The sequence below is a fragment of the Harpia harpyja genome, chromosome Z (genome assembly GCF_026419915.1).
Source record: "Harpia harpyja isolate bHarHar1 chromosome Z, bHarHar1 primary haplotype, whole genome shotgun sequence".
In the NCBI taxonomy this organism is placed as follows: Eukaryota; Metazoa; Chordata; class Aves; order Accipitriformes; family Accipitridae; genus Harpia; species Harpia harpyja.
The window spans coordinates 44,599,047-44,624,693 of record NC_068969.1 but is presented as its reverse complement, the minus strand read 5'-3'; the positions used below and the strand labels follow the sequence as shown (position 1 = coordinate 44,624,693).

Below are 25,647 nucleotides of genomic sequence, written 5' to 3'. Positions count from 1 at the left end.
TGTGGTGATTCATCTTTGTTTCATTTTTTTGTTCAAAAAACAAGCCCTGAAAATATATTTTATATATCGATTGCTATTAGCTCTTGGTTTTGGTGGATGGTGGAGTTCTCTAGATCAAAATATTTTTTTTAAGAATTTAACAAAAGATGTTTTTGAGCAATTAGTTGGGGGACATTTCAAATATTAATTTAAAGTATTTGGGCTATTCACTTTGGCCTTCAGTAAGGCAACTCAAATACAGCTCTTAGAAATTATACAAACTATTGTTTGATGGTGATAATATTGAAGACAGTGGTGCTGTTTTGGTTTTGAGGCTAGAATGAATTGCCAGAACTGCAAGTCATCTTCTCTCCTTGGCTAAACCCCCAGAGCAACAGACAATAAGGTGGGGGGAGAAGGGGAAGCACGTGTCCTTACGTTGAAGAATGAAAACTGAGACAAGTGCAAGACACTCTTTGCCATTTTACAGTGTCTCTTCAAGTGTGATTGCAGTTTGAACTTGTGAGAATGTAACATGCTACACCTCAGTAAGAGGAGGTTGTGATGGTGCAGTGTTTAAAGCAGTATGTCACATCTGGTCTTCTGAAGTCCTCTTGTGACGTTTGTAATACATCCAGAGTAACTCAGACACTGATGCATCTGACTTAATTTTTAAAATTGTGAGCTTTGTTGTCAGATTAGGAACAGCAATAATCTAACCTAACCACTGAATCTTAAAAGTGCAAACAAACAAAAAAAGCAAACTCCCATCTTAAGTTAGTTCCCTGTTTTTCACGCTCACCACATACAAACAATACATGCTACTTTTCAGTTTTCACAGTTTTAATTTCAAGTCCTTTAAATATGAAAATTCTCAATTGTTAACATAGCTCCTTCTGTGCTTTTTCTACTACTTATGCCTGCAGGCTGGCTAGAATGCAGTAATTCTACTGTGTTCTCAGAAAAATTACTGTTTTGGCATCTGTGTTTCATTTTGTGCAGAGTCAAACAATGCCTATAAACCCTTTGTGCTATCAGGTGATTGCAGTGCCTGTTACTGTAAGGGTATCCTAAAAATTAGCAGAAAAAGGACATATTCATGGGGTTTGGTGTGGTCTAGTAGGCTATTCCAAGCCAAAGGAATGCCCTAAGCCTCTGTCTTTTAGATATTCTGATACTGGTGACAACATCTTGATATGAAGTTTTCTGATAATATTTTCATCTTTACAATCAGCATTTCCTAATGGTAAAAAAGGTTTTGTCAAAACACTTTAAATCTTTTCTAGCTTTTTCTCTTTTTAGATACCAAAATAACATACTTGGAAGTAGAAGCTGTGTAGAAGTTGTGGCCATATACTCCATTATCTGCATGTGGTCTGAGTAATAATTTGGCTTGTACTTTTCCACCCTTCTCATTGGATAGGAAGAGCAGTTCAAAATAGGTCCTGAAAAATCGGTATCGGGGCAACATTTCTCTGATGTGTAAAGAATTTCAGCTGTGGCCTTCCTATTTAAAGCAGCATGGAGGATATGCTTCCTTCATCTGTACTCTTTGTGACTCACTGGATCTCAAGTTTCCTTTGCTTGTGGGAAGCTATAACCTGCTTAATTCTTGTTCCTGTATTTTCTTATTTATGATCTGCCACAAGATTAGTCAATCAGTGAGGTTATTAGCAGGCCTGTGAGAAATTCTGCTTCCTGAAGATGTTGCATAACACTATTTGGACATAAAGTGTTGAGGGAAGAGATGAAAAGACAAAAACATCCTGTGGTGGGTGCCACAGCTATAGCAAGAAGTTTGAGGCTGAAAGGCACAGTGAGACTAGAGAGCGCACTGCCATGTCGAGTGAAGGGGATTTCAGAAAGGTGAGTGCCTTTGCTTTCCTTCTACTTAACTTTTATTCCTGCAAGGAAAGTATAATCATCTGTATTAACAGTTGTAACTAATTTCCAAGACTGGAAGTGCTGAAAATACGTTAATTAAAATATGAGTAAAAGAAATGTCTGGTTTTAGTTTGGCATAAGAACCACAATTCCTGAACAACTTAGATGGCATGCTGGTCTGTCTCATGCAATGTGAGGAACAGTTTTAATTCTAGATTCTGATGTAGCTAATGGATGAAAAAATGCCATATAGTACTAACTCTGAAGCATTACTGGATTGTGCTGACTCCTGGCTGAAGGAATGAGAGTAGATGAATTATTTTTTTTTAAATGTCATCAAATTTGAATGAGAATCACGTTTCCATATTTAGGAAAAATAAATGTGGTGCCCATAGTGCAATTCATGAAAGTAATTTTTCAAAATATGATAGAATTTGAAGACTTATACAACTTTTGTAGCAGTTTTTGCTGTGGGATTTGAAAGCACTTAAATTGTTGAGCACACATTTTCCTATGAGAGGGGAATGTGATTCTTATAGCCAGTGAAAAAGTAAAAACAACAGGCTGGAGATAATGGATTTAGAATCACTTTCTTAAGGATGAATTTGTTTGGTAAATGTAAATCTCTTAAGATCCCTCAATTGTGTGAGAAAACAAAGCAAAGCTCTTTGGAGGTGGGGGGAGCAGAAATTGACTATAGGGAGCTGAACTGTAGACATGTTTGCTGTGTTCTGAACCATCACATAGCAAAGTATTTCCTACGGTTGTCTTACCACAGTACTAGTAACAACAAAAAGTTACTACTTCTACAAGATAAGCTATATTCGAGAAGACTAGTATAAATACCAGACATTTAATAATACCACTTTATTGGAGAGAAGTATTGGTGGTACGAGTTTGGCAATAAATTTCATTGCCAAATTAATTTCATTTTGTGATGATGAGATCCCAGTTCGTTTTCATGAAGGATTATGCAATTCCTGCTAGTCACTACTTATATTGAAAACACTTGAAATTTAAAAATATTGCAATAAAACAATTGCTTGCTTTGATTTTTCCTTTCTATTTCTCACTTCTAATTCCCATCTTCCATTTGGCATCATATGTTTTGCCACCTGTTTTTTTCTTAATTTAAGGAGAAATTCAAAATGTGCTAGCAACATTCGGTCATGGCTTTGAGATGGAAGAATTGAGATGATAGAGGCATGTTGATTTACTGAGGCCATTCTAGGTTTTAAGCTACAAGATGAAGCTTTTAGGATCTACCAATCACCTGTGTCATCTTGCTCAAATCTCACCTGCTTATGTCTCTTCTTTGCCTCCATTTTGGTTGTAAAGGCTTCAAGATACTTGCTATTGTCGTTACAAGGGCAGTGGTTGATCAGAGTTTGCAGAAGTCTCAATTTGGCGAGTCAGATTTAATAATACACCTGTTTATACCAACTCTACCTTATCTCTTAGTAAGGTGAAATCAAATGTTTATAACCTGTAGAAACCATGTTATTAAGGTAACAGAGGTGATGACTGAATGTATATTGGCTTTGTGTGGCAAGGTTTTGGTAGTTGCGGGGGGTAGAGGGGTGGCTTCTGTGAGAAGCTGCTGGAAGCTTCCCCTGTGTCCAACAGAGCCAATACCAGCCGGCTCTAAGACGGACCCGCTGCCGGCCAAGGCCGAGCCCATCAGCGACAGTGGTAGTGCCTCTGCGATAACAGATTTCAGAAGGGAAAAAAAAGTTGCTGGGACAGACAGGAACAGCAGCTGGAGAGAGGAGTGAGAACATGTAAGAGAAAAAACCCTGCAGACGCCCAGGTCAGTGAAGAAGGAGGGGGAGGAGGTGCTCCAGGCGCCGGAGCAGAGATTCCCCTGCAGCCCGTGGGGAAGACCATGGTGAGGCAGGCTGTCCCCCTGCAGTCCATGGAGGTCCACGGTGGAGCAGATATCCACCTGCAGCCCGGGGAGGACCCCACGCCGGAGCAGGTGGGTTCCCGAAGGAGGCTGTGACCCTGTGGGAACCCCGCGCTGGAGCCGGCTCCTGGCAGGAGCTGCGGATCTGTGGAGAGAGGAGCCCACAGAGCAGGTTTTCTGGCAGGACTTGTGACCCCATGGGGGACCCACGCTGGAGCAGTGTGCTCCTGAAGGACTGCGTGCTGTGGAAGGGACCCATGCTGGAGCAGTTTGTGAAGAACTGCAGCCCATGGGAAGGACCCATGTTGGAAAAGTTCGTGGAGGACTGTCTCCCGTGGGAGGGACCCCACCCCGGAGCAGGGGAAGAGTGTGAGGAGTCCTGCCCCTGAGGAGGATGAAGTGGCAGAAATAACATGTGATGAACTGACTCTAAACCCCATTCCCCGTCCCCCTGCGCCACTGGGGGGGTTGGTAGAGAATCCAGGAGTGAAGTTGTGCCCGGGAAGAAGGGAGGGGTGGAGGGAAGGTGTTCTGAGATTTGGTTTTATTTCTCATTACCCTACTCTGGTTGATTGGTAATAGATTAATTTTCCCCAAGTTGAGTCTGTTTTGCCCGTGACGGTAATGGGTTGAGTGATCTCTCCTGTCCTTATCTCAACGCATGAGCCCTTTGTTATATTTTCTCTCCCCTGTCCAGCTGAGGATGGGGAGTGATAGAACAGCTTTGGTGGGCACCTGGCGTTCAGCCAGGGCCAACCTGCCACAAGGTTGTACCTAAGTGATATCTTCCAAAGAAAAATGTAAAATTCTGCTTAAAGCCTACTTAAAATAAATTCTATTCAGTTGTTTTGCTTGCAATGAAATCAATTACATGAATCCCTTATGAAATAAACATCATAAAACCCTTTATGGTCAGGACTGCAATAAAAATAATATTGGATGCTAGATTTCACTAGTGTAAAAAACTGATAAAGGCCACTTTTATTATGTAATGCCAGATACTAACACAGGACTAGCTGGTTGAGGCAGATGGCAGTTGTGCCTCTAGCAGTTGTCCTGGTTTCAGGTGGGATAGAGTTAATTTTCTTCTTAGTAGCTTGTACAGTAACTGCCATGTTAAACACACGCTCTCCTGGCAGGCTAGCCACTGAAGACACCATGCCTTCAAAGAGCCAGTTTCCTTCCTGACCAATTTAGAAGCTTTAGGTACTAACGAGGGAGTGTTCTTGGTTCATTATTTCCAGTGCTTTTACTTGTACATAAAGATCTCTTTCATGCCTCCATCAGAAAAGATAGAAGAGCCCTGCCTGGCTGGGTCTTTTGCACCACGTCAACTTCTGTCATGGTACCGCAACTGGTATTTCCCATGGACCTTCAGCTGTAATCCTGAACTGCACAGGACAGGGTGGGCTGAATGGGGAGAAGTACAGAAGAAGATAAAACTCCTTTGACACCTTCTAATCCATTACAAAGTCTGGCTTGGTCCCCAAATGGTCGTATACCGACAGTCTCGCTTCCTGGGGCAGATGAACTTCTGCTGTGACCACCTCTCCCCCTCTGCTCCATCTCTTACAGACAGTTGCTTCTGAAGACCTTCTGCAAGGCGTGAGGGAAGTGATGAGGAACTCTGTTTTTGTTAAATCTCTTCTTCCTCTTCACTAACAACCTCCTTCAGGTCCTGAGGCCCCTGCTCTGCTCTCTCTTTCACATAGGCTGCCTTGATCTGTTCCAGCTCGCACAGCTCTGCCTCCAGCTCTTCTCTGTGCATTGACCACCGGTTCCTCAGCACTTTCATGGGGAAGGGGTTTAAGTAAGTCATTGAAGGCGATGTTCATCAGCTTCCTGCGACGGAAAAGATAGGTCTGGTGAACCAATTTACTGGCTGTAACGGGTGGTAACAGATACGCCAAGTGCATCCTGGCATAGGCAAAGAGTAGAGCCTCAGATTTCAGCTCTCTGAGCTCAAAAGTCAGCAAGCAGCAGAGTCTTCGAGGAATCACAGGCAATTCCTTCTCACACAAACACCAACATAAGCAACGCTTTAAACAGCCTTACACCACCCCACCTTTTAAGGTACCGGTGGCAGGAGATGGCGGATCAGATGCGAATTCTGATCGCCCCTGGGGCAGTGTCCTGGTTTCAACTGGGGTAGAGTTAATTTTCTTCCTAGTAAATGGTACGGTGTGTTTTGGATTTAGTGAGAATAATGTTGATAATACACTGATGTTTTAGCTATTGCTAAGTAGTGCTGATCCTAAGTTGAGGGGTTTTCAGTTTCCCATGCTCTGCCAGCAAGCAGGGGTACAAGAAGCTGGGAGGGAGTCTAGCCAGGACAGCTGACTTGAACTAGCCAAAGCGATATTCCATACCATAGGATGTCATGTCCAGTATATAAACTGGGGGGAGTTGACCAGGAGGGGTAGATCACTGCTCAGGCATCGGTCGGCAGGTAGTGAGCAACTGCACTTGCCTTTTCTTGTTTTCAGGGTTTTTTTATTCCTTTTCATTACTGCTATTGTTATCATTACTGTTATTATTACTATTATTGTATTTTTTGTATTATATTTTGTATTGTATTTTGTACTATATTTTATTTTACCTTAGTTATTAAATTGTTCTTATCATAACCCATAGGTTGTACTTTTTTTCAATTCTCTCCCCCATCCCATTGGGGGGTGGGAAGTGAGTGAGTGGCTGTGTGGCTGGGGTTAAATCAAAACAGCAATGAACAGCTGCTGAACAGCTGATTTAGAAGCTTTGCATCACTGCAAGCAATCTTAATTCACTGCAGGTAGACAATTAAGCAAAAGCCTTCAACATGGCTTAGGGAAGTTAAGATTATGTGTTTCTCTTTTTGCTCAAATTATTTGTGGGAAAACTGATTTTCTGACACTTGCCCACAGCAGGAAAAGGACCTGAATGCAGCAAAGTTCAGGCCTGTATTTGGCTAGTGTCCATGAAAAGCAAACCACTGGCATTAACTAAATTAGTCTAGTTTTGTGGCTGCAGCCTCTACTCTACAAGAGTTAAGATTGTAAGGGCTGAAATCTAAGTCCAGACTTACCATTACCTTTCCACAGTCTGCTTTTTCTAATTTGCTTTTAGTAATGGTACTCAGAAAAAGGCCACGCAGCAAAACTTTCTGGTGTATTTCAGCAATTCATCCAACAGACAGATGTCTACAGAAGCTAAAAATAAAAACCACCGCCAAACAAACCACTCCCCTAAATTCAAAGTTTGAAGAGTAGAACTTTATTAACAAGCATTTGAAACAAAAAATGAGCCCTTCTCAATCCAGCTGTCATATTCAGGATTCTAATCAGACACATAAGATACCTCTCATAATATGATGGTATACCATTTTCCAGGCCATTGCCACCAGTGGCCACTGTGACATACACTGCTGCCATAGCTGCCTCCCAAAAGAGTATACTGTAATTCCTAGTTCTGGTGTTGTCATTCAGATAAAAAGTCTGAGGGATACAAGAGGTGTTTAAATGAGACACCCCTGTTATGTGGGGTTAAAAGACTTAAATTTATCATGTGGTAAAAAAGAAATGTTTCAGGGAGTACAAAATAAATATTTTATTGCTGCAGTGCTTTCTAAATACATTTGACTACAGGTCTTCAAGAAATAGCTCATTTCAATGCACGCATAATAACTAGTCTCAAGTTACTTGTTTACTTGTTATCAGAGGCAGCTCAATGTTAAGAAAATGTTATGATTAATTGTCTTGATAAAGTTCTGATCTTCACCACAACCATTAGTGCATAAGTGATATACACCTCTCAGTGGGAAAGATTTGTACCTGGCTTTAAAAAAGAAGAAAAATTAGTATACAAGAGCTTTTTGGTTTTGAACAAACAAGAATTACTCAACTGCACAGAAATTACATGTTGTCACAGAAAAACAGAAAAACAAGTCCCCAAGAGAATATAGTTTTGTTCTATAAGGAACTGAACAATATACTGGAGAATTCTAAACAAAGGATTTCAAATAAAAGCACAAGCACTGAAGTAATGAGAACAGAACTGCGCAACGACATCAAACTGAAATGTTGATCTTGTCCTGAAAACAAAGTTTAGCTACACAACCTGCTATCCCATCTGTATAATGAAGCAGTTGCTTCTGAAGATGTGTACATAAATGAAAAAACTGCATTTCACTTAACAACCTTCTTTTTTTCAAAATAGCCCATAAACAAACAAGGTAACTCTAAATAACTCAAGTAAGCTGTGCTGTTAATCCTGATGCAGAGAGATGCTGTAGTTAAACCTCTCATCAGAGCAATAAAATACTTTCCTTCATTCTAGCCAAAAAACATACTATTCCACAGCTGCTAAGGAAAGAAGGGATTAATACTGGCAGAAGTGGTCTTTGTAGGGAGCCGTAAGAGTGGATGGAAGTCCCGAAGCTCACTGTTTCTGCACAGAATTCAAAACTTCTTGAGAGTTTGTCAAATGAACTGTAGTCCCAAACAAATTTGTCAAGCAACATTTTATCTTCATTTAGCACAAAATTACAATACTTACAATCCTTCAAAACAGTGATGGATATTCAGTTATTTTGCATTCATTTCTCTCTCCAGTGCTGCTTCCATTCGACTTTGTTTTAAACCCTACAGGATACAATTTAGTAAAATCTTGTTTTCACCAACATAGAAATAAAACCTTTAGTCGCAGAACAAAAATATTTTTTGACAATTTTTTTTTAGTCCTTTACAAATCAAGATAGCTTTTAACTCTTTGGGGAAATCAGAATGGGCGGTTTAAAAAGGACAAAAGCCAAACTACATGTCTTATTTATAATCAGTGGCTCTACAGAACAACTTCAAATATATATTTCTTATTCAATTAAAAGTAAGTTAAAGCAATCCACACTTATATATAATCTGACGCAAGAAATTCTAAAACTAGTCTTTTGAAGATACCCTACGGCACCAAATCCCTCCTTTCCAACTTCTCCAATGCAAAGAGTTTAATCCCTCCTGTAATTTTATTTCTTTGTAAGTGTACAAAGGAAAATAGAAATCAATACTTCATGTCACAATTTTTCACAACTATGCTGACATAGCACAGCTGTCCTGCTGGACCTTCACAATCACTTGAAACCATTACTGATGAATAGTCTCTGCAAAAATGCCAAATCTGATCCTAAATGTGAAACTACCACTCATACTCCAAAAAAATTACATGTAAGACTACTGAATAATAAACATATTCAGATTTACTCCAACTGTCTATGACGACAGAACTGGTTGTTTCAGAATGGCTATAAAACACTGGCTATAAAAGTACGTAATGGAACCCCTCCAGTGGAACAAAGAACTAAAACAACATCGACTATACATACAGGCTGGTTCACGTGACTCCTATTCAAGGGCAAGAATACTTATACAATACAAAATACCCTTAAATTTAGCTACCATAAATTAGAATAAGAGATCAAAAAAGCAGTCCTCCCTAACTTCTTGCTGAAAACAGCAGCAGCAGCACAAAAGCAAAATTACAAAGACACTTCAAGACAAAAGTGGCACGTACCAGGTAATACCCAGTGTGATAACCACTCATGTACCAGGCTATCAACATGCTTCCCAATGCTTCATCATCCTCAGAGTCTGGCCTCATAGGTGGTGGAGGAGGAATCAACTAAGAAATCACAAAGGAAATGTCTGTGTTTCAATAGGGTTTATCCCAGGTTAGAAAGCAACTAATTCTAAAAGATCAATATAAAACTGCAAAATAGGAACATATCCTCAATACGTTCTCTGAAAAGGAGTCAACTAAGATGATATTTTCTGAAAACATCTAATTTCCAAGCCCTGGGAGAAAGAGGATTCCTGTAGCTTGACTGTACACAAAAATTTTATTAGGGGAAAATATTTATCTGCATCAGTGAAATGCTGTTAATCAAATGTAAGGTGTAGTTTCTTCAAGTAATTTTTCTCTTGATATTCTTACGAACAGCTTCACTGTCACAAAAATAAGTGCAGACCAGACATTATGCATTAGATTCTTGTAATATTTGTAACTGAATGTGTTATCAAATACCTGGAAAATACAGAGTCTAACACAGAAATGTGTGCTAAAAACACAGGTGGTGAGCATATTCAGTTAGAAAACTTGAGATCACCAATACTCATCTCTTGACACTTTCTTCCTCATTCTCCTATCACTTACCGGTGGTCCTGCTGGGAAGGGTGGGGGCCAGAAAGGTAAAAACAATGGAGGTGCCCTGAATTTTGATCCAGGCTACATTGGAAAAATTGAATAGTGCAAATTAAAATCCTGATGCCTGAAATTTCTTTTTATTTAAGAGATTTATCTGAAGCAATTCACATACCTTAAACTAAAGACAACACATCCCAGCAATTCAGTGAAACTGCAATAACGACACACGTTAGCTATCTCTGTGGAGCATTCCATGACTGGAAATGTAAACTTAGACTACACGAGTCACTGAGGTAAACAGGGCTGAAACAGGGTTCTAGTTAAGACAACCATTTTATATTTTTTTTTCTAAATAGAAGTCAGTGGCTGCACTCTCAGATGAAGAAACATATCTAATATTGCCTACAGGCACACAGATAATTTCTCTGCTCCTGTGTGGCTCAGCTGTGTGCTGACTAAATTCCATTATGCTTGTGAATGTCTTTAAAATGAGTCGAGATACAAATCTATTGATATGAAACAAAAAAAGATAAAAGAAAACCTTATGAAGAAATCTTGCACAAACCATAATATTTAGGAAACGTAATGCTGTGTTCAACTGCAATATTATTCAGACTCCTACACAACAGGAAAACTGAAGAGTATATCAATACCCCAGCCCTCAAAATTCAATAGAGAAGCTACAGCCGAGAGCTTCCGTGACATCTGGACATCACTTTTGCTCCCTTCAATGTCCTGTGTAGTGAAACTTATCAATTGGCTAGAAAAAGTGCAATCTTAAAACATCAACACTGGTATCATTAACAGCACTATCACAGTCCAGGGAACAACATCTCTACGTTACAAGGCAATTGCAAAGCAAGTGTTAGCTAAGGAGAAGGCTCTCCTCACTAGACAGCAGCATTGCAAAAGGGCTACACTGTGGCCAGATTATTATAAAATGACATACCAACAGGTTCTAATACGCGTATCTGGATACCCATCCTCGAAATGCTGTTAGTCGGTTTCTAGACAGTAACAAACTCTGAGACAATAGGATGATATTTATAATAATACCAGGCTTAACAGTGGTATACGAATTATTTCAGCTAAGGCTAAGCTTACCCTTCCTAGGCCTGGGGCTGCCGGTGGTGCGGGAAAATGTAGGTTTTGAGGGGAGAATCTTGCTTTCGTGCAATTGTTTTTGTTCTGAGGTGACTGGGAAGATTTTTCACTTTCGTCTGTTGAATATGGGGTCTCATTGTCATTCTGGAAGACCAAGAGCATTTTTGTGAGATGCACTGAATGGGAGCTTGCAGCAATTTTAGTGTGAAAAAGCTTGGAAAGCCCCATCCACATCCTTCTTTCTCTCTAGCCCTCCCAGTCCTCCTCAAGAAAGATCTTAAAACCCCATGATCTTATCGGCTCACTGTTTTAGCTATGTTATCTTTCACTCGTTCATTTCTTGTTGTCCCCTTCCTTTCTTCCATGCTGAGTTCAAGAAGTAAGGGGACGCTTTCATTCCCTCCATCAGCTTGTGTCCGTCCGTTCACAGTGGAATCGGGTATCGATTCTCACTCTGAATACCGCAATGGTACAAGAAATACTGAAAAAGTTGATTTTCCCACTTTCTTTTTCCTTTTCAGAAGAATGAAAAAGTGTCCCTCACCTCCCCAGAATTCCCCATCCCATTTACTGTTTCATCGTTGGCTAGGGGAAGTAGATCAGACAGGTCCTGCTCCTCTTGATTTCCGTATCCCATGTAAGTAACAACGCATGTGCCTCTCTTCTGATTGATGGAGGCAATAGTTGCTGGGTACACATTACCGTCCTCAGACCAAACAGCACTACAGCCATCACCAACTTTCCACTGCAACAGAAGCAAGAGAGGCAAATAAATACCTACACCAATGATTGGACAGAAAGGTGCCTTTTTCTAAACCACTTTTTGTCCCAACCACGAGAAAGATGACTCCCACCCAGAAAGCTTTTCCTCTGTATTTAGTGAAGTTGGTCAATGTAACCTATAAATAAGGTCTACAACATTATCATCACCCCACCCCAGAATGTTACGCTCAAGGCGATGAAAAAACTACTTTAGAGTACCACAGAGAAGTACAACATGCAGTACGAGCATCACTAGCATTTGCAGACGAGGTGACCTGTTTCAAAGGCACTGCGTTGCTCTTCTTCCTGTTTCTGTTCTTTTTATTGTTTTTTCTCTTCATCCTCAGGCGCTGCTCCGGTTTGTCCGAGGTCTCCGAACACTCTCCATTCTTTAAAGCGTTCTTCGGGAAAAGAAAGGAGGAAAACAATAAAGGGCAACCCAGCGGCCTCTGCCCAGGGTCCAGCTACGCCCGGGCCGCCCCCCTTACCTTGAAGGAGGCCACCGCCTTGTCATACGCCTTGATGAGGGCCGTATCGTCCCACGCGTCCGAGTCGTCGCTCTGCGAAGACGACACACCGCTTTACCGCCGCTCTAAAGCCCCGCCCCCGACCCGACCCGACCCGATCCGATCCGACCCGACCCGACCCCACCCGGCCCCGGCCCCGGCCCCGGCGGGCGCCCACCTCCCCGGTCCCACGCCGGAACAGCACCCTGTCCGCCATGGCCTGCCCCGGCCCCGCGTGGCCGCCTGCTGCGCACGCGCCGCGCCGCCACTTCCGGCGCGTCGCGGCCCCGCCCCCCCGCGCGTCAGCGCTGATGGCCCCGCCCTGCCCGCTACCGTAGCTGCCGCCAGCCTGCCCGGGAGGCCAGGCGGAACGCTCGCCAAGCGCCCGGTCCCGCTGTCGGCGAGGCCGCGTCCTCCCAACACCCTGCCGGGGCTTCGAGCAAGTGCCCCCTGCGCCCTCCCCGAAAAGCCCGGCCGGGTCGAGAGCAGGAACCCAGACCGAGCCAGCCACCGGCAAGCAAAAAGGTCAGCTCAGTCTCGCACCAGCCGCAGGTATTGCATGGCCAGAACCAGCTACCTCTCCCTTCAGACTCCCCTCGAGCCGTGCCAGGTGCCTGCTAATAAATAATAAATGCACACGGATCCGTTACGGCCTAGACCAGCAAAGGCTTCAAAGTGCTCTTCCTTCCACAGATTCAAAACGCATTCTACCTTGGCCAGCACGCTCAAGCATGCCTGTAAAGCGAGCGCCATGTTCTCTTGCACCGAGTTTTATTCTTGAGGCTAGTTTAAGCGGCGATTTCAAGATCTGCTTACATCTACAGCTCAGCGACTTCAAGCCTGCAGCTCCTCTCAAGTTAGTCGTAGGTTCACAGTCAGTTACGTACGCCATTCAAGTCTGCAACTCCATAGGCATCTTCTTCTATAGCATGGACTCGCCACTGCATATTATATTGCCTACAATATGCATTTCTTATATTATAAATCTTACTTGTATTATTATACTTACATACTCATATTGCATTCTCCACATTCTTTGTGTTCTTGGTAACTGTGTGGATTGTGTGGCTCATAGTTCACAAATGAGCTTCACCATGTCTAGTGCACATAGGCGACTCATGGGGGGTTAACAAAAGCGACCCAGCCTTGGATTGCCTTGAGGCCCTGTCTCTGTGCAGATGACTCATGGGGAGCTGTGTAGACAGCTTAGCCCTGGGTTGTCTGATAAACCCTAAACTAAACAGGGAGGTGGCTGTGCCATTCAAAGAACCAAAACCTGAACTGAGCCTTGAAATCCCTTAACAAATAGTATGCCCTGAGTCTCAATCCAACCACTATTCAGTTGCCTGAGGAAGCAAGGTAAAAAAAACCCAAAACATCGAGGGTTTCAGCTTCAGTTTCAAATGACAACCTTGTGTATTCAAACAATCACAGACCAACAAAGGAAAGATAAGGGGAAACTCCACTCAGATATACATAATCCATCTACCCATATATAATCCACTCAGACATAGTCATACACACCATTCCACAAGTCAGGGGATAAAAACTCTTAAGATTCATGTTGGAAATGGGGGAGTCACTTCAACTATACAGTTGGCTTGTGAAGGAAACCCTTCCCCCCCCTTGATCAGGACGCTGGTCAAGATAGCTTCCCTGGGATTGACAGCCCTTACCTGGAGGGGTAAGTGAATATTGTTTATCCTTTAAGTTTATAAACGCATGTGTGCTTGTGGTTGTAATAGTGTACTACACTTGCCTTAAAAAATTGCAGTAGTGCATTCCTCCACTGTATCTGTTAAACCTGCAATAGTGGCATGTTAAGTCTGTAAGTGAAGTTCAAATAAATCATTTGCTTGAACCTTGCAGTTAAGTCTGTGAGTGAAGTTCAAGTCGTTTGCTTGAACCTTGCAGTGAAGTCCTTTTCTGTCACAGTAACTTCTGAGAAATCAACTGATTATCAAGCATAACCATTTCAGATTAGACAGTATTTCATGCGACATTTTATTGTAAAAATAATTTGAGATTTACAGTTCAGACCTCTGTAGGGTTAAGCACATCTTACAAGTGCATTCCATTCTGAATGAAGCTGTACTTCAAGAACTAAAACAAGAAAATCTGGTCTAAGTTCATTGTTAGTGGAAACATTAAGTGAAACCAACAAATGCAGCAAAAGCTGGATTAAAGCTATTGCTTGGTACTTTTATTCATGTGCATGCAGAAGACTGCAGTCAGTTTTGAAACGGCACTCCAGACAACTAAGCCTATGTTAACCAGAAAATACTCTAAACTAATGCTAGTTGAACAACTCTGCAAGACAGACATTTAATCATTTAGTGGCCAGACACTTTTAGAAATCTTCTAGGCCCTTCTGCTTAAGTGGTGCACTATCTTCTCCATACAGGCAGCTCATTTTCCGCCTGCCTGCTGAGACTTCCTTTCATTAGCCACTTTTTGTTTCTGCTGCATGATTTCAGAATCTCTGTGAAGAAAAAAAAAGTTGGATTTCAGATACTGGCTCACTGTTTTTCGAAGTAGAGTCTCCTTCAGCTTGTTTTTACCCTTTAGCAACCCCCATTTCAAGAACAGTAAAAGATCAGTATGAAACTTCTCAGTTAGCCATGAGCATAGTTTGTATTATCCTGTTTTTTTCAGTACAGTACCCCATGAGGTAGACAAGTTACTTTATTAGTAGACCTTATATAATTCTTTTAGTTTTAGAAGTAAAGGACACAATGGATCAAACATCTTCAAGAAAGTATTACACAATCATTTCCTGTTCATACCAGGCAAAAAGCTGCTCAAAAGAAATAAAAGCTTTACAGGTCTTACCAAAAATAAATCTGTTTAACAGCAGATACACTAAAAACTTACATCCATGGTTTATGCTCTGGCATGTGAATGGACCATGAATCAAAACAAAACACCTGAATGCTGTTTCAGCTAAGACACTGGATTCCCTCTGACCCATTTTCCCCTCCTATTTTGCCCAACCATTTCACTCAACTTTACTAGATCTTACCTCTGTTTTCTCTGAGAAGCAGACAAGCTATCCTCTTTCCTTTTCCCTTTGTGGATCTCCTGAGTCTTCTTCAGGTTCTTTTGGCGGGCAAGCTCACGCTGGTTCCCACCTGTAAGACAATATATGGTCTATTCAGGTACTACCACTTTTTACACAGAGTTTGCCTGTGTAGAAGTCTATTATAAAGGTGGAAAGGTTTGGCTCAATCTGTAGAGCTGGTACAGCAGTATCTTCTGTGGTTGGCATTAACTTCCATCACAGTCTCCCCCTCCAGTGCACAATAGGAGGCATGAAAGCCTGTTAGTTCTCACATTTATATTTCTACAGGTCACGTTCAAGAGATCACCAAAATCCATTCCCACATTCCTTCTAGAAACGCAATGCAGTTTCCCATAAAAGACTGAAGGCAGACCAGCCCATCCATAGCCTGGGCAAAATGATGACAGTAACTCATCCAAAGAGGTGCCATCCTTTCTCTCTCAGACAGATTCTAGCATCCAATACAGCTTACAAATTAATTTTAGACTGAAAGAACAGCATTAAAATGAGGGCAGCCTGAGAGTTTATAAACTTCCTCAAACTCTTCCCAAGGCCCTCTAAGAAATCAAAAAGCAAATGGCTGTAAGTATTTGGAATCCAGAAACATCTACCTGCTTTCAGTCTGTAGTGCTGTCATACAAAATCACTGACAGATTCTGTAACATCCCATGGTCAAGCACCATGAACTTTTAAAGTCTTGCTCATACTTAGTAAAAGCAGTTAGGGGCCTCACATGTATTTGTAGGACAAATACACTTCTGCAGATGCTACTTAGAAGACAACCAGTATAGTTAATACACATGGGAACTTTGGCTTTACTTTTTACTGGATAAAAGTCTCCTGAACTACTTAACACAGCATTAATAATGCATTATTGGGCACTCATATCCCTGAAGCTCAGCTAGTGCTATCAAATACTAGAGCTGCCTTACTCTGGGAACCATGAAAGCAGAGGCGGCCACATAGTACACAAGCAGCTTTAATTCATTTTTGCTCCAAGGCAGCTGACATGTATGCAGTATGAGGCTACCACCAGCTATGGAGCTTCAGCCCAAGATTCTGTTTACCTACCATGATACCACAAAGCCCCCTGCAAAAGAAGTGGGGCTGACAAAGCTGAAGTTAAGATACAATCAGAACTCCAGTTCCTCATCAAGACACCTTGTTCTGAATAAAACGACTTAACACTTTCCCAAAACAGGTGTGTGTATATGGTCCCTGCACAGGGTGGACAACCCTAATGCTGTTCACATGCGAGAGTATTTTCATGCTATTGAAGAAACTGGCAAACAAGCATTCAGGAAGGTTCCTTCCATGCACTATTACAGGCTTCTGTTCATAGCTTTCTTTCCCATGCGTGCTTTTTAGATTTCATTGTAAACCAACCTCTGTATTTTTCAATCTTACTCATTTTATGAGTTTCTCTATGTAGGTGTTCCCTTAACTTGGCAGCAAGGGCACCGTTATAGTTGTTCTACCTACTTTGCTTGTGATGGGCTTTTAGTCCCTTCAGTTAATTATACTCAAGTACTATTAAAGAGGTGACCTCAAAAGATACTTTGTTTGAAATGAAGTCCAGCAATTAAGCATGGCCTTAGCAAGTGTTTAGCCCCACTTTCAACAAAAGTGAGAAGAGTAACATTATACATATATATATATAAAGACACAAAACCACATCACTGTTGCCAGTAGAGAATACAGCTCTCCAGGGGACAGCCAACTTTCCCCAGGACTACCAACACCCTAAACTGCTGGCAAGTTAGGCATGCAATCTTTTTGATGAGACAACATTCCCAAGGGCATGACATCAGAACCAGCACAACACAACTGCTGCTCAGAGCAGATGCAACTCTCCCACTAAATACTCAGGGTCTTCCAGGCAATGGCCACAGCCATCACAATTATAAACTCTTCTGCATTAGCTGACAATCTTTTCTTAGTATCCCCCTCCTTATGGCAGTTCTAGTCTGTTTTAACCTGCCAGAGCTGGCTCACTTGCTTGGTACTTCCTCTTGCTCTGCTTCTTTTGGACTCAACATGTTCCAGATACACTAGGCATAATCACTTGTGCTGTCAAACATGATCACGTTTTTCTACACTCAAAAATGAAAGCTCCATCTCCCCATAACTTCTGTTGTGCCTCTTTTCAGTCTCTCTCCCATCTGAAGGCTACACCTATGCTGTCTTCCAATCCTGAAGACAGAGATCTCTCCAGGTGCCCATAATTTCAGGTATAGGGAAGCAGTTTAGGACTAGGTCAATTTTAAACAGCAACCTGTTGATACGATCCACAGCTTTGTACTCACCCCATTCCTGACCTGATAAAGGTACCTGCCATGTCAACAAGTAGACAAGAGCAACCCTGCAGAAGCAGGGGTTCTATGCATTCTTCACACCAGTACGTGTACTGTCTGGCAAGAGGTGCCAGAAGCCCAAATGAAAACAGTGTATTATGACTGCTGCTTCCTGAGGGCTGCTCCTGCCTTGAAAGATATACTTCATCTGTGAGAGGACATAAAGTACTACCTTTTGAAAAAGCTAAGAGAACTCCTGCTCCATCCTCCTCACTAGCACTCAGTGAGATCCTGTCCCCAAAGTCCATGTAGAAGAAGGGCCACTATTTGTTCAGAAAACTGAAGTAAAACAGCTATCTGTCTCTGGCAGTACTGTTGTTGATTAGAACTGGATGACTCATGAGCAGATGATACATTCCAGGCTATAAATGGTTCTTGAGTTTTGTTGTGCTCAGGAGGCATGAATGTCATATGAACAAGTTAGCAGCAATGAAACAGCTCTCTTTCTCTGTAGTGCTTATAAGAAATGAAGCATCTTCTTTTACCTCAAAGAAAAAGAGGCAGGCAGTCAAAACACACTGCTATCATCAGAATTCATATAGCAGTTATCCTCCACCCTTAACCTTAAGCACTTCCTTTCCAAGCAAACATTGTGCAGGGTGTCTACATGTAGAGTTATTCCACACACATGGTAAGATTGTAAACTTAAGAACCAAACTGAACAGCATCACTGAAAAGCTTGGCTGCCACTTCTGCTCAGCAAAGCAGAGCAGGTATAAATGTAGAGCAATACAGTATGCACACAAGGCATACAGGGCCAAACAACTATTTGAAAAGAAACTTACTTGTACCATCCCTGCTTCCAAGTAGACATTGCCATGGACTGTTCAGGCCCAGTACTTCACCTGGGATACCACATGAGTATCCCTAGCTCCAAGGGAGACGGTGCTGTTTCCTACATTCTGTAAGATCAACCTAAATCTTCCATGAAGTGTGGTCCAGTCCTGACAGAAGACCATTCAGCTTCCTGTAATGTGAAATTCAAGCATGAACTGCCACATAAAGGCCAGTACACCCTTGCTGCTTATACATATGCTTGAGCATCCCCATCCTGGCCTGCCTCTGCAAGACATATGCCTTAGTTCAACCTGTCCCTGCTCTTCCAACTCCAAGATGCAGGTATTCTTGAAAACAAGGATAAGCAAAAGACATCTGAATAGCACTGGAACAAGGAGTAATCATCTCTACCATAAGGAGGTCAAAGAGAATGGCAGTAAGGATTGGCTACTGAGATCATCATCCCTAGAGTTCTTTCTGAGCAGCAAAGGATCTGATCATATGTCAGAACTTAAAGCAGAAGAAAAGTGCCTGCCACCATGTCCCAAAAATAGAAAGCAAAAGTAAACAGAGCCTTTTGATGCAAGGACAAAGCAATAATGGAATACAAGTGACAAAAACCCCCTCCAATTTATCTGGCCATCACCATCTTCACAAGTTTACTGTTTTCAGGTACCCTGAAATTTGGCAGGGCAACAAGTACCATGAATTTATGAACTGGGAGGCACAGTTAAGGAGTTGTAAATAAGCAAGCCATTCTTATTCTATTTTATTATATGTCCATTTGAAATCACAGGGCCTAGTCCAGGCCTGATTGACAACAAAGTACTGAACTCCGGAAACATGTACTAAAGCTAAGAGTAGACTGTATGGTAGCACACCACAACCACACCTCTAGTATTTCAGACACTGCATTAAACTAGGTCGTCCTAAAATGAAATGTTATCATTCTGCTATGCTCAGGTGTGAGACACTGTGCCTCTTTTTAACCTCAAGCTACGTTTATTTTAGCATCATGCAGAACGGGGGGGGAATCAACAAAAGCCATAAACCCGCCTCTTCTTCCCATTCAAGGTCTGATCTGTGCACAAACTGCTTATGATCCAGGCCTTTATCTGGACTTCCAGAAGTACAGTGGCTTTGAAGCTACGTATTTTTAAGTGTGAATGTAAAAGGACCTCCTCAATTAAACACAGGCAGTATCTGTATTTCCAAGTGTAATACACAGAAGCCAAAACAGCAACCCCACCAGTTAGGAAGGCCCAAGCATTCTAGGTTTGGTTCACAGTTCTCCGCCATTTTAGAGTAGCTATACCAACGTTACTTTTGAGTTAGGCGATGATTAGCAAGTCCTGCCGCCCTTTCAACGACAGCCTTTACAACCGCCATTTAAGCAACGTAGTACTAAGTGCTTGGCAGCGATATAACAGCCCTTTATTTACAGACTGGACGGTAGCCAGGACCGAAACTGAGCGTTACTGTTGCTCCAGCAGATCGCCACCCTTCCCCCTCCTCCCCGCCCCCCAACACAGCTACGCCAGGGGAGGGTGTGAGGATGTTTTTCCTCTAAGCCTAGGAACGACGGCGGCAGGACGTGGGAAGCCTCAGCCCCGGCGGCTCACGCACTCGCCGCGGGATTCCGCCACGGGGACGCCAAATCCACAAGTACCGAGACCCGACAACAGCACCACACCGCGGCCGACCCCCCGCCCCGTGACCGACCGCCGGGCTGCCCTCCGCGTCGCGCCCAGGCCGCGCTTCTCCGCAGGCCTGGAGCCGGCCGAAGGCCCGCCGTCGTTCCCCCCCGCTGCCCGACGGGCCCCCCCCAGGCCCAGCACCCCCGTTGAGCCTTGCCGGCACTCACGGGTCATCACGAGACGCTCGGGCCGCGCGCCACCACCGGTCAACCGACTGACCGACCAACGCACCAACCGCTCCTTCGGCTGCCAGAACCTTCTATCACCCCGCCCGCCGCTGACGCCCCTTATAAACCCCGCCGGCCCATGACGTCATTGCTGCGCGCGGGGGCGGTACGCCCCCCCAAAGGCCTGACCCAATCAGTGGGTTGCGCGCTGCTGACGCGAGGCTGGGAGGGCGTGGCCGGCGCCAGGCGCGGGGGCGTCTCTTCCGCTTCCCGCGCCCGCCCCGCGGGGGCGGGTTTGTCACCCCGACCGCGGGTGTTGTGGCGTGAATGCGGAAGGGGTGCTGCGCGCCGCGCCGTTCCCGGCGGCCAGTTTTCAGAGAATCGAGGTTCTGGCAAGTGACGAGAGGCGGAAAGGCCGCGGTGCACGAGGCCGGCTGGCTCGGCCTCGGAGCCAGGCAGGGCGGCGGTGTGGCGGGGGCGGGAGGTTTCACAGGAGGCTGGACTTGTACGCCGGAAGGAAGGTAGTAAGTTTCCGAAACACCCTTGTGTGGGAGCACGTGGCTTTTGGTCAACAACCGAGCGGAAAAGGAAATCGCTGCAGACCGCTGTCCGTTAAAACCACAGAAGAGAGTTAAAAAAAAAAAAAAAAAGCAAAACAACCCAAAGCACTGATCACCGTGGAAAAAACTAACGCCTGGGAAGCCGTCTACGAGACGCCTGAATTAAGGGGGAAAAGGGGCTTTGAGCCGCTGAGGTACTGAAGGCCGCTCCGGCGCCGTGCTCGACCGCCCTCATGGTTTTCCCGCGCAGGCGCCGCCGCCCCGCCCCCCCTGTCCTTCCCCCCGCTGCGCGCGGGGCGGGCCGTGCTCCCCCCGCCCCTCCTCTTCCTGCCGCCGCGCGCTGATGACGCTGCGGGGCGCGCCGGGCGCGGAGGCGAGTGACATGCCGTGAGACGTCGGAGCGTTGCGGCGTTACCGGGCCGCGCGCCGCTGACGCCGAGCTCGCGTGCGGCCGCGTCCGTCCGTCCGTGCCTGCCTCTCTCTGCCGAGCGTTCGGAGCGAGCCGCCGGCGCCATGTTCCGCCGGGCCCGCCTCAACGTGCGGCCCAATGTCCGACCCGCGGGCAGGGGCTCCGGCGGCGCGGCGGACCCGGAGGGCTCGGGCTCGGGCTCCCCGGTGGCTGCCAGAGCGGAGGCGACGGCGGGAGCGGCGGCCGAGGCCCCGCTGGCAGCGCGGCAGGCGGAGAGGTGAGTGCTCCCGAGGCCCCGCGGGTACGGAGGGAGGTGGGGTGGGCCATGTCGCGGGGCTCTCCCGGCGGGGTCTTGCCTGGGCCGCTGCCGCCGCCCGGCCGTGGATCCCTGGGAGTGGGACGGGCCAGGGGAGGTGGGGGGAGGCGCCCCCGGCCGGCCTTCGGAGGCCCCTGGGGATGTAGCGGTAGCAGGCTCTCCAGTAACGCATGTTGTCACGGCTTGTCACCTCCTGGTTGTCCCTACTTTGGTTTGGAGTTGTCTCCTCTTGCAGACCTCCTGAAATAGAGGTGCTGCACTGTTCTCCGGTCGGCGCCGAGTGACAGTTGTGTATGTGGTAATCGGACAATGTCTTCTGGGTGCTTGACGCATTTGCAACCTAAGCAAAACCCACATTTCTTTACTGCGGTTGCGTTGCAGGTGCTTGAAATAATATATAAGTTAAGACTGCAAAGGAGGAGCCTAGTGTGGTCTGATACTCAGTTTTTCTGGCACTGCAGTAGCAGAGAGCTCCAGTTTGCTGTGCACAGCAAAAATTCTTTGCCCTCTGTAACTGGATGACTTTGATTTTGCATTCTTGGAGCACTTCCTTGTTTGTATTCACTTATTCATGCATTAGGGAGGGAGAACTTTCTGGGTTTTTCCTTTTTGATTGTTTAATTTTTTAAGTGCTTTTTCTTGCAATGGAAAGGTATGATGAGGTCGGTCCTAGGACCAGTCTTTCAGGACCTCCCTGTTGTGGGTTAACCCTGGTTCACAGCAAAGCCCCACACAGCTGCTTCCTTGTGCCCCCCGAGCCCCCCCCCCTCCCCGCTGTGGGATGCGCAGAGAATCAAAAGGGCAAAAGTGCAAAAACTTGTGGGTTGAGATAAAGACAGTTTAATAGGTAAAGCGAAAGCCGTACATGCCAGCAAAGCAAAATCAGGAATTCATTCACCACTTCCCATCAGCAGGCAGACGTTCAGCCATCTCCAGGAAAGCAGGGCTTCATCCATGCAGTGGTTACTTGGAATGACAAATGCCATAACTGCAAATGTCCCCCTGTGTTCTTTCTTCCCCCAGCATTTACTGCTGAGCATGACACCAGGTGGTATGGGATATCCCTTGGGTCAGTTGGGGTCAGCTGTCCCGCCTGTGTCCCCTCCCAGCTTCTTGTGCACCTGCAGCCTACTCACTGACAGGGCAGCAGTGTGAGAAAAGGCCCTGATGTTGTGTAAGCAGTGCTCAGCAATAGCTGAAACATGGTGTGCTACCTACACTGTTTTGGTCATAAATCTGAAACATAGCACCATATGAGCTACTGTGAAGAAAATTAACTCTATCCCTGCTAAAAGCAGTACAGACCAGTCCTTCAGGACATTTAACCAGTCTGATGATTGCTCTTCAGAACAACCTTGTTACTTCTTTTAACTAGTTGGTTTTGCATCTTGCATGAATACCTCTATTCTTTTAGTTGAAACTTGTCGTTTGTGACATAGTACAAGGTCTTCTTACAGTCTTCTGTTTCCTGTGACTAGAAATTCAGGTGTCAGACTAGTTGGCATGGCATGTCTTTAGTAAACCCATGCTGCCTTTCATTCAACTTGTATCTTACATCTTTTATACTTGTTTTGTGTTGCGCTATAATGATGTTTTTCTTTCAAATTTTATTTATAAAATTTATATGTTATAGAGATCATGTTACCGGATCTTTTGTTATCCAATACTTTTTTCTTAAATGAAGATACTTTTGCTATTTTTCAATTATGTGGTACTGTTGCTGATTCAGCAGGTTTATTGAAGACTTTTGTGTTTATAATTTAATGGATGGTTCAGTGTAATCTAATTGTACTTTTCAAAACTAGACACCAATGCCATTCTGAAGGAAGAATATTCTAAGGGATCTATTCACATGACTTGAAAAATAGACCATTGCCATATAAGTAACAGGCTCATAAAATATTTTCCTCAATAAATGTGGAATATACCCAAGCATACAAAACCACATCCTGCTGTTTCAAAGAAAAAGTATAGCAGTTATAAGAAATTTAAGACTGTGATGAAAGTTGTTCATGTTGAATGTACAAACCTCTTCAGTTTGCCAACACAGCGAAATGTGTGAGATGTGGCTGGGAAAGAGCTTCTTTGGAGAAGTGCAGGTTTGGAAAATGATGCACTTAGAAGAAGAGACATGTGGACCGCTGGAGTACTGTGGTGGGTTTCACAGCTCAGCTGGAGGGAGAAGGTAGTACCCAACATAAAACTGCTGGGAGACTCTTAGGGGAACTTTTAGTCCTGGGAACAAGTAGCAAAGGCACAGGTGAAAGCCGCTCCGTTCTTGCCCCCATTTGATCACCCTACATTCCACTGAATATCTGGTTCTTAAAGTTTTTGGTCACTTTTGAAGGCATATAGCAACCAAATAGGAGAAAGCAGGCCTAGGGATTTATTGCAGAGTGGGCAGTATTAGCTTCTTGGGGAGCTGTCTTTCTAGATAATGCATTTTAAAGACCGGCCACCTGGGTGTCTCTGAAGATTGGGGAAGAGTAGGTTTGAGGGAAGTCACACAATTTGATTTCCTAAGTGCAGTAATTGGTGACATACAGCACAATGTGTTTGTTGTGTGGTCTGCAAGAAAAGTAAAGGCCAACGTGAAAATATCTTGCATATTTATCCTTCCAACCTAAGGCATTTATTCGTAGCTGCTCAAACCTGTATCTGTAGTGTCAGTTACTTTCCTTTGTTTTGTTTTCTGAATGCTGAATGGGTTTTGCTGATTACCAGGGAAATGAAAATTCTCTGAGCATGAGAATTTTTTTTTTTTAAATAGAGTTTCTGCTAAGATGTATTTAACTGTTCAAAAATCTGGTGTGGCGCTCTGATTAAAAACTCCACAAACCACAGGTGGTATGGAGAAAGTGAATGAAGAATTACTTTCCACTGTCTCTTGCTGTACAAAAACCAGAAGGTGTTGAATGGAACTCGCAAGGGTCTCATTCAAAACACACAGACTCCTCGCTGAGGGATGTTCTGTGTACTAAAAATGCATATGAACTCAGTGGGGGACAAATTGATTCAGCCATTTAACAGAGGCTGTTAAAGACAAAAACATCATCTGCAGCATTTGCCTGAGTTGCAGACAGTAGCTGGAAAGGATTTGGAAAAGTTTCACTGTATGTTTATGCTGTTCTTATATTCCTTCAAAGGCATGTGCTTCTGACTGTTTTAGAAGATGGCTAAGTGAACCATGGGTGTGGTTGTCTTTATGTACAGAAACAAGGCATAGTTACAATGTAAATTTAAAAAAAAAATCTTTATGACTCAGTTATAATTCTGCTGCAGTCTTACTGTGAGCAACAGCCAAAGGAGCCAAACGCTGAAGGAGTCTGCAGATTGAGGAAGATCATAATAATGGTTGGCAATTTTGCTTGAACTTTGAAAATTTTTTCTGCATAAGGGATGGAAAAAATACTTAAATAAGAAAGCTTTCCAGGGAAGCTAAAAGTTGTTGCTTCTAAAAGGCTACTTTTGATGTGTTAAGTGTGAGCAGTAGAATAACAGCAGCCAGTTTGACTGCTGAATTTTTTTCTAATTCACAGTTCACATATCATCTACTTGAAAATGTGTTAAGAGGAATGTTCAGATTGATTGTAATAAAAATCATCAAATTGCTTGTTGCATGTAGCTTTATTAAAATGTTTTTGTCACCTATATGATGTGGGTTATTTTTTATAAAGCTTTATTGTATTATGATATCTGGTATTCTCAGCTGAAAGTAGAGAGCCTCCCCAAAAAAGGCGGGGGGGGGCAGCAAGGGGGGAAGGAACATGTGAGTTTAGTGTTATTGGTCAGCTAGCTTGTAACAGTAACATTAATAGTAATTAAGATTAGAAAATAACATACCAGTTCTTATAGCTGATTAGTTTATGAGAAAGTAGCAGCTACAGATTGGTTGTATATAACTGTATTTTCCTATAGCATTATGTTTATAGCGAATGGTACGTAAACATACCTTGAAAGTAAGAGTTACAAATCTCTCACTGGTAAAGTATTT

At 43.8% G+C, this 25,647-nt stretch overlaps 3 protein-coding genes across 18 annotated transcripts in view; 1 reads left to right on the top strand and 2 right to left on the bottom strand.

The window, feature by feature from the left end:
- Window positions 1–5,003: 5,003 nt before the first annotated feature.
- LOC128137290 (survival of motor neuron protein-like) lies at window positions 5,004–12,618 on the bottom strand. Of its 9 annotated transcripts, none has more exons than XM_052778094.1 (9): window positions 12,491–12,618; window positions 12,295–12,366; window positions 12,082–12,207; window positions 11,589–11,789; window positions 11,045–11,188; window positions 9,950–10,021; window positions 9,311–9,418; window positions 8,303–8,388; window positions 5,004–5,611 (listed from the first exon to the last, which is right to left on the bottom strand). In XM_052778094.1, exons 1-8 carry the CDS (start codon window positions 12,527–12,529, stop codon window positions 8,332–8,334), a joined length of 819 nt encoding a protein of 272 aa, XP_052634054.1. In that variant the 5' UTR covers window positions 12,530–12,618; the 3' UTR covers window positions 5,004–5,611; window positions 8,303–8,331. The 9 variants fall into 9 exon arrangements, with proteins under 9 accessions (XP_052634054.1, XP_052634052.1, XP_052634053.1 ...); XM_052778092.1 differs by lacking the exon at window positions 5,004–5,611 and adding an exon at window positions 6,999–8,194; XM_052778093.1 differs by lacking the exon at window positions 5,004–5,611 and adding an exon at window positions 6,999–7,578.
- A 1,684-nt stretch (window positions 12,619–14,302) lies between these two features.
- Window positions 14,303–20,477, bottom strand: LOC128137439 (small EDRK-rich factor 1-like). The gene is made up of 3 exons (XM_052778373.1): window positions 20,369–20,477; window positions 15,335–15,443; window positions 14,303–14,794 (listed from the first exon to the last, which is right to left on the bottom strand). The coding sequence occupies exons 1-3, from the start codon at window positions 20,373–20,375 to the stop codon at window positions 14,722–14,724; spliced, it is 189 nt and encodes a 62-aa protein (XP_052634333.1). The 5' UTR covers window positions 20,376–20,477; the 3' UTR covers window positions 14,303–14,721.
- Window positions 20,478–21,291: 814 nt separating this feature from the next.
- BDP1 (B double prime 1, subunit of RNA polymerase III transcription initiation factor IIIB) overlaps window positions 21,292–25,647 on the top strand; it is a 57,191-nt gene continuing 52,835 nt past the window's right edge. For 7 of the 8 annotated variants that reach the window (XM_052777951.1, XM_052777955.1, XM_052777953.1 and 4 more), the window contains exon 1: window positions 21,292–21,614. In XM_052777951.1, the coding sequence (XP_052633911.1) occupies window positions 21,442–21,614 (173 nt within the window). In that variant the 5' untranslated portion in view covers window positions 21,292–21,441. The remainder of the gene's footprint in view (window positions 21,615–25,647) is intronic. The other variant, XM_052777954.1, reaches the window with a different exon arrangement.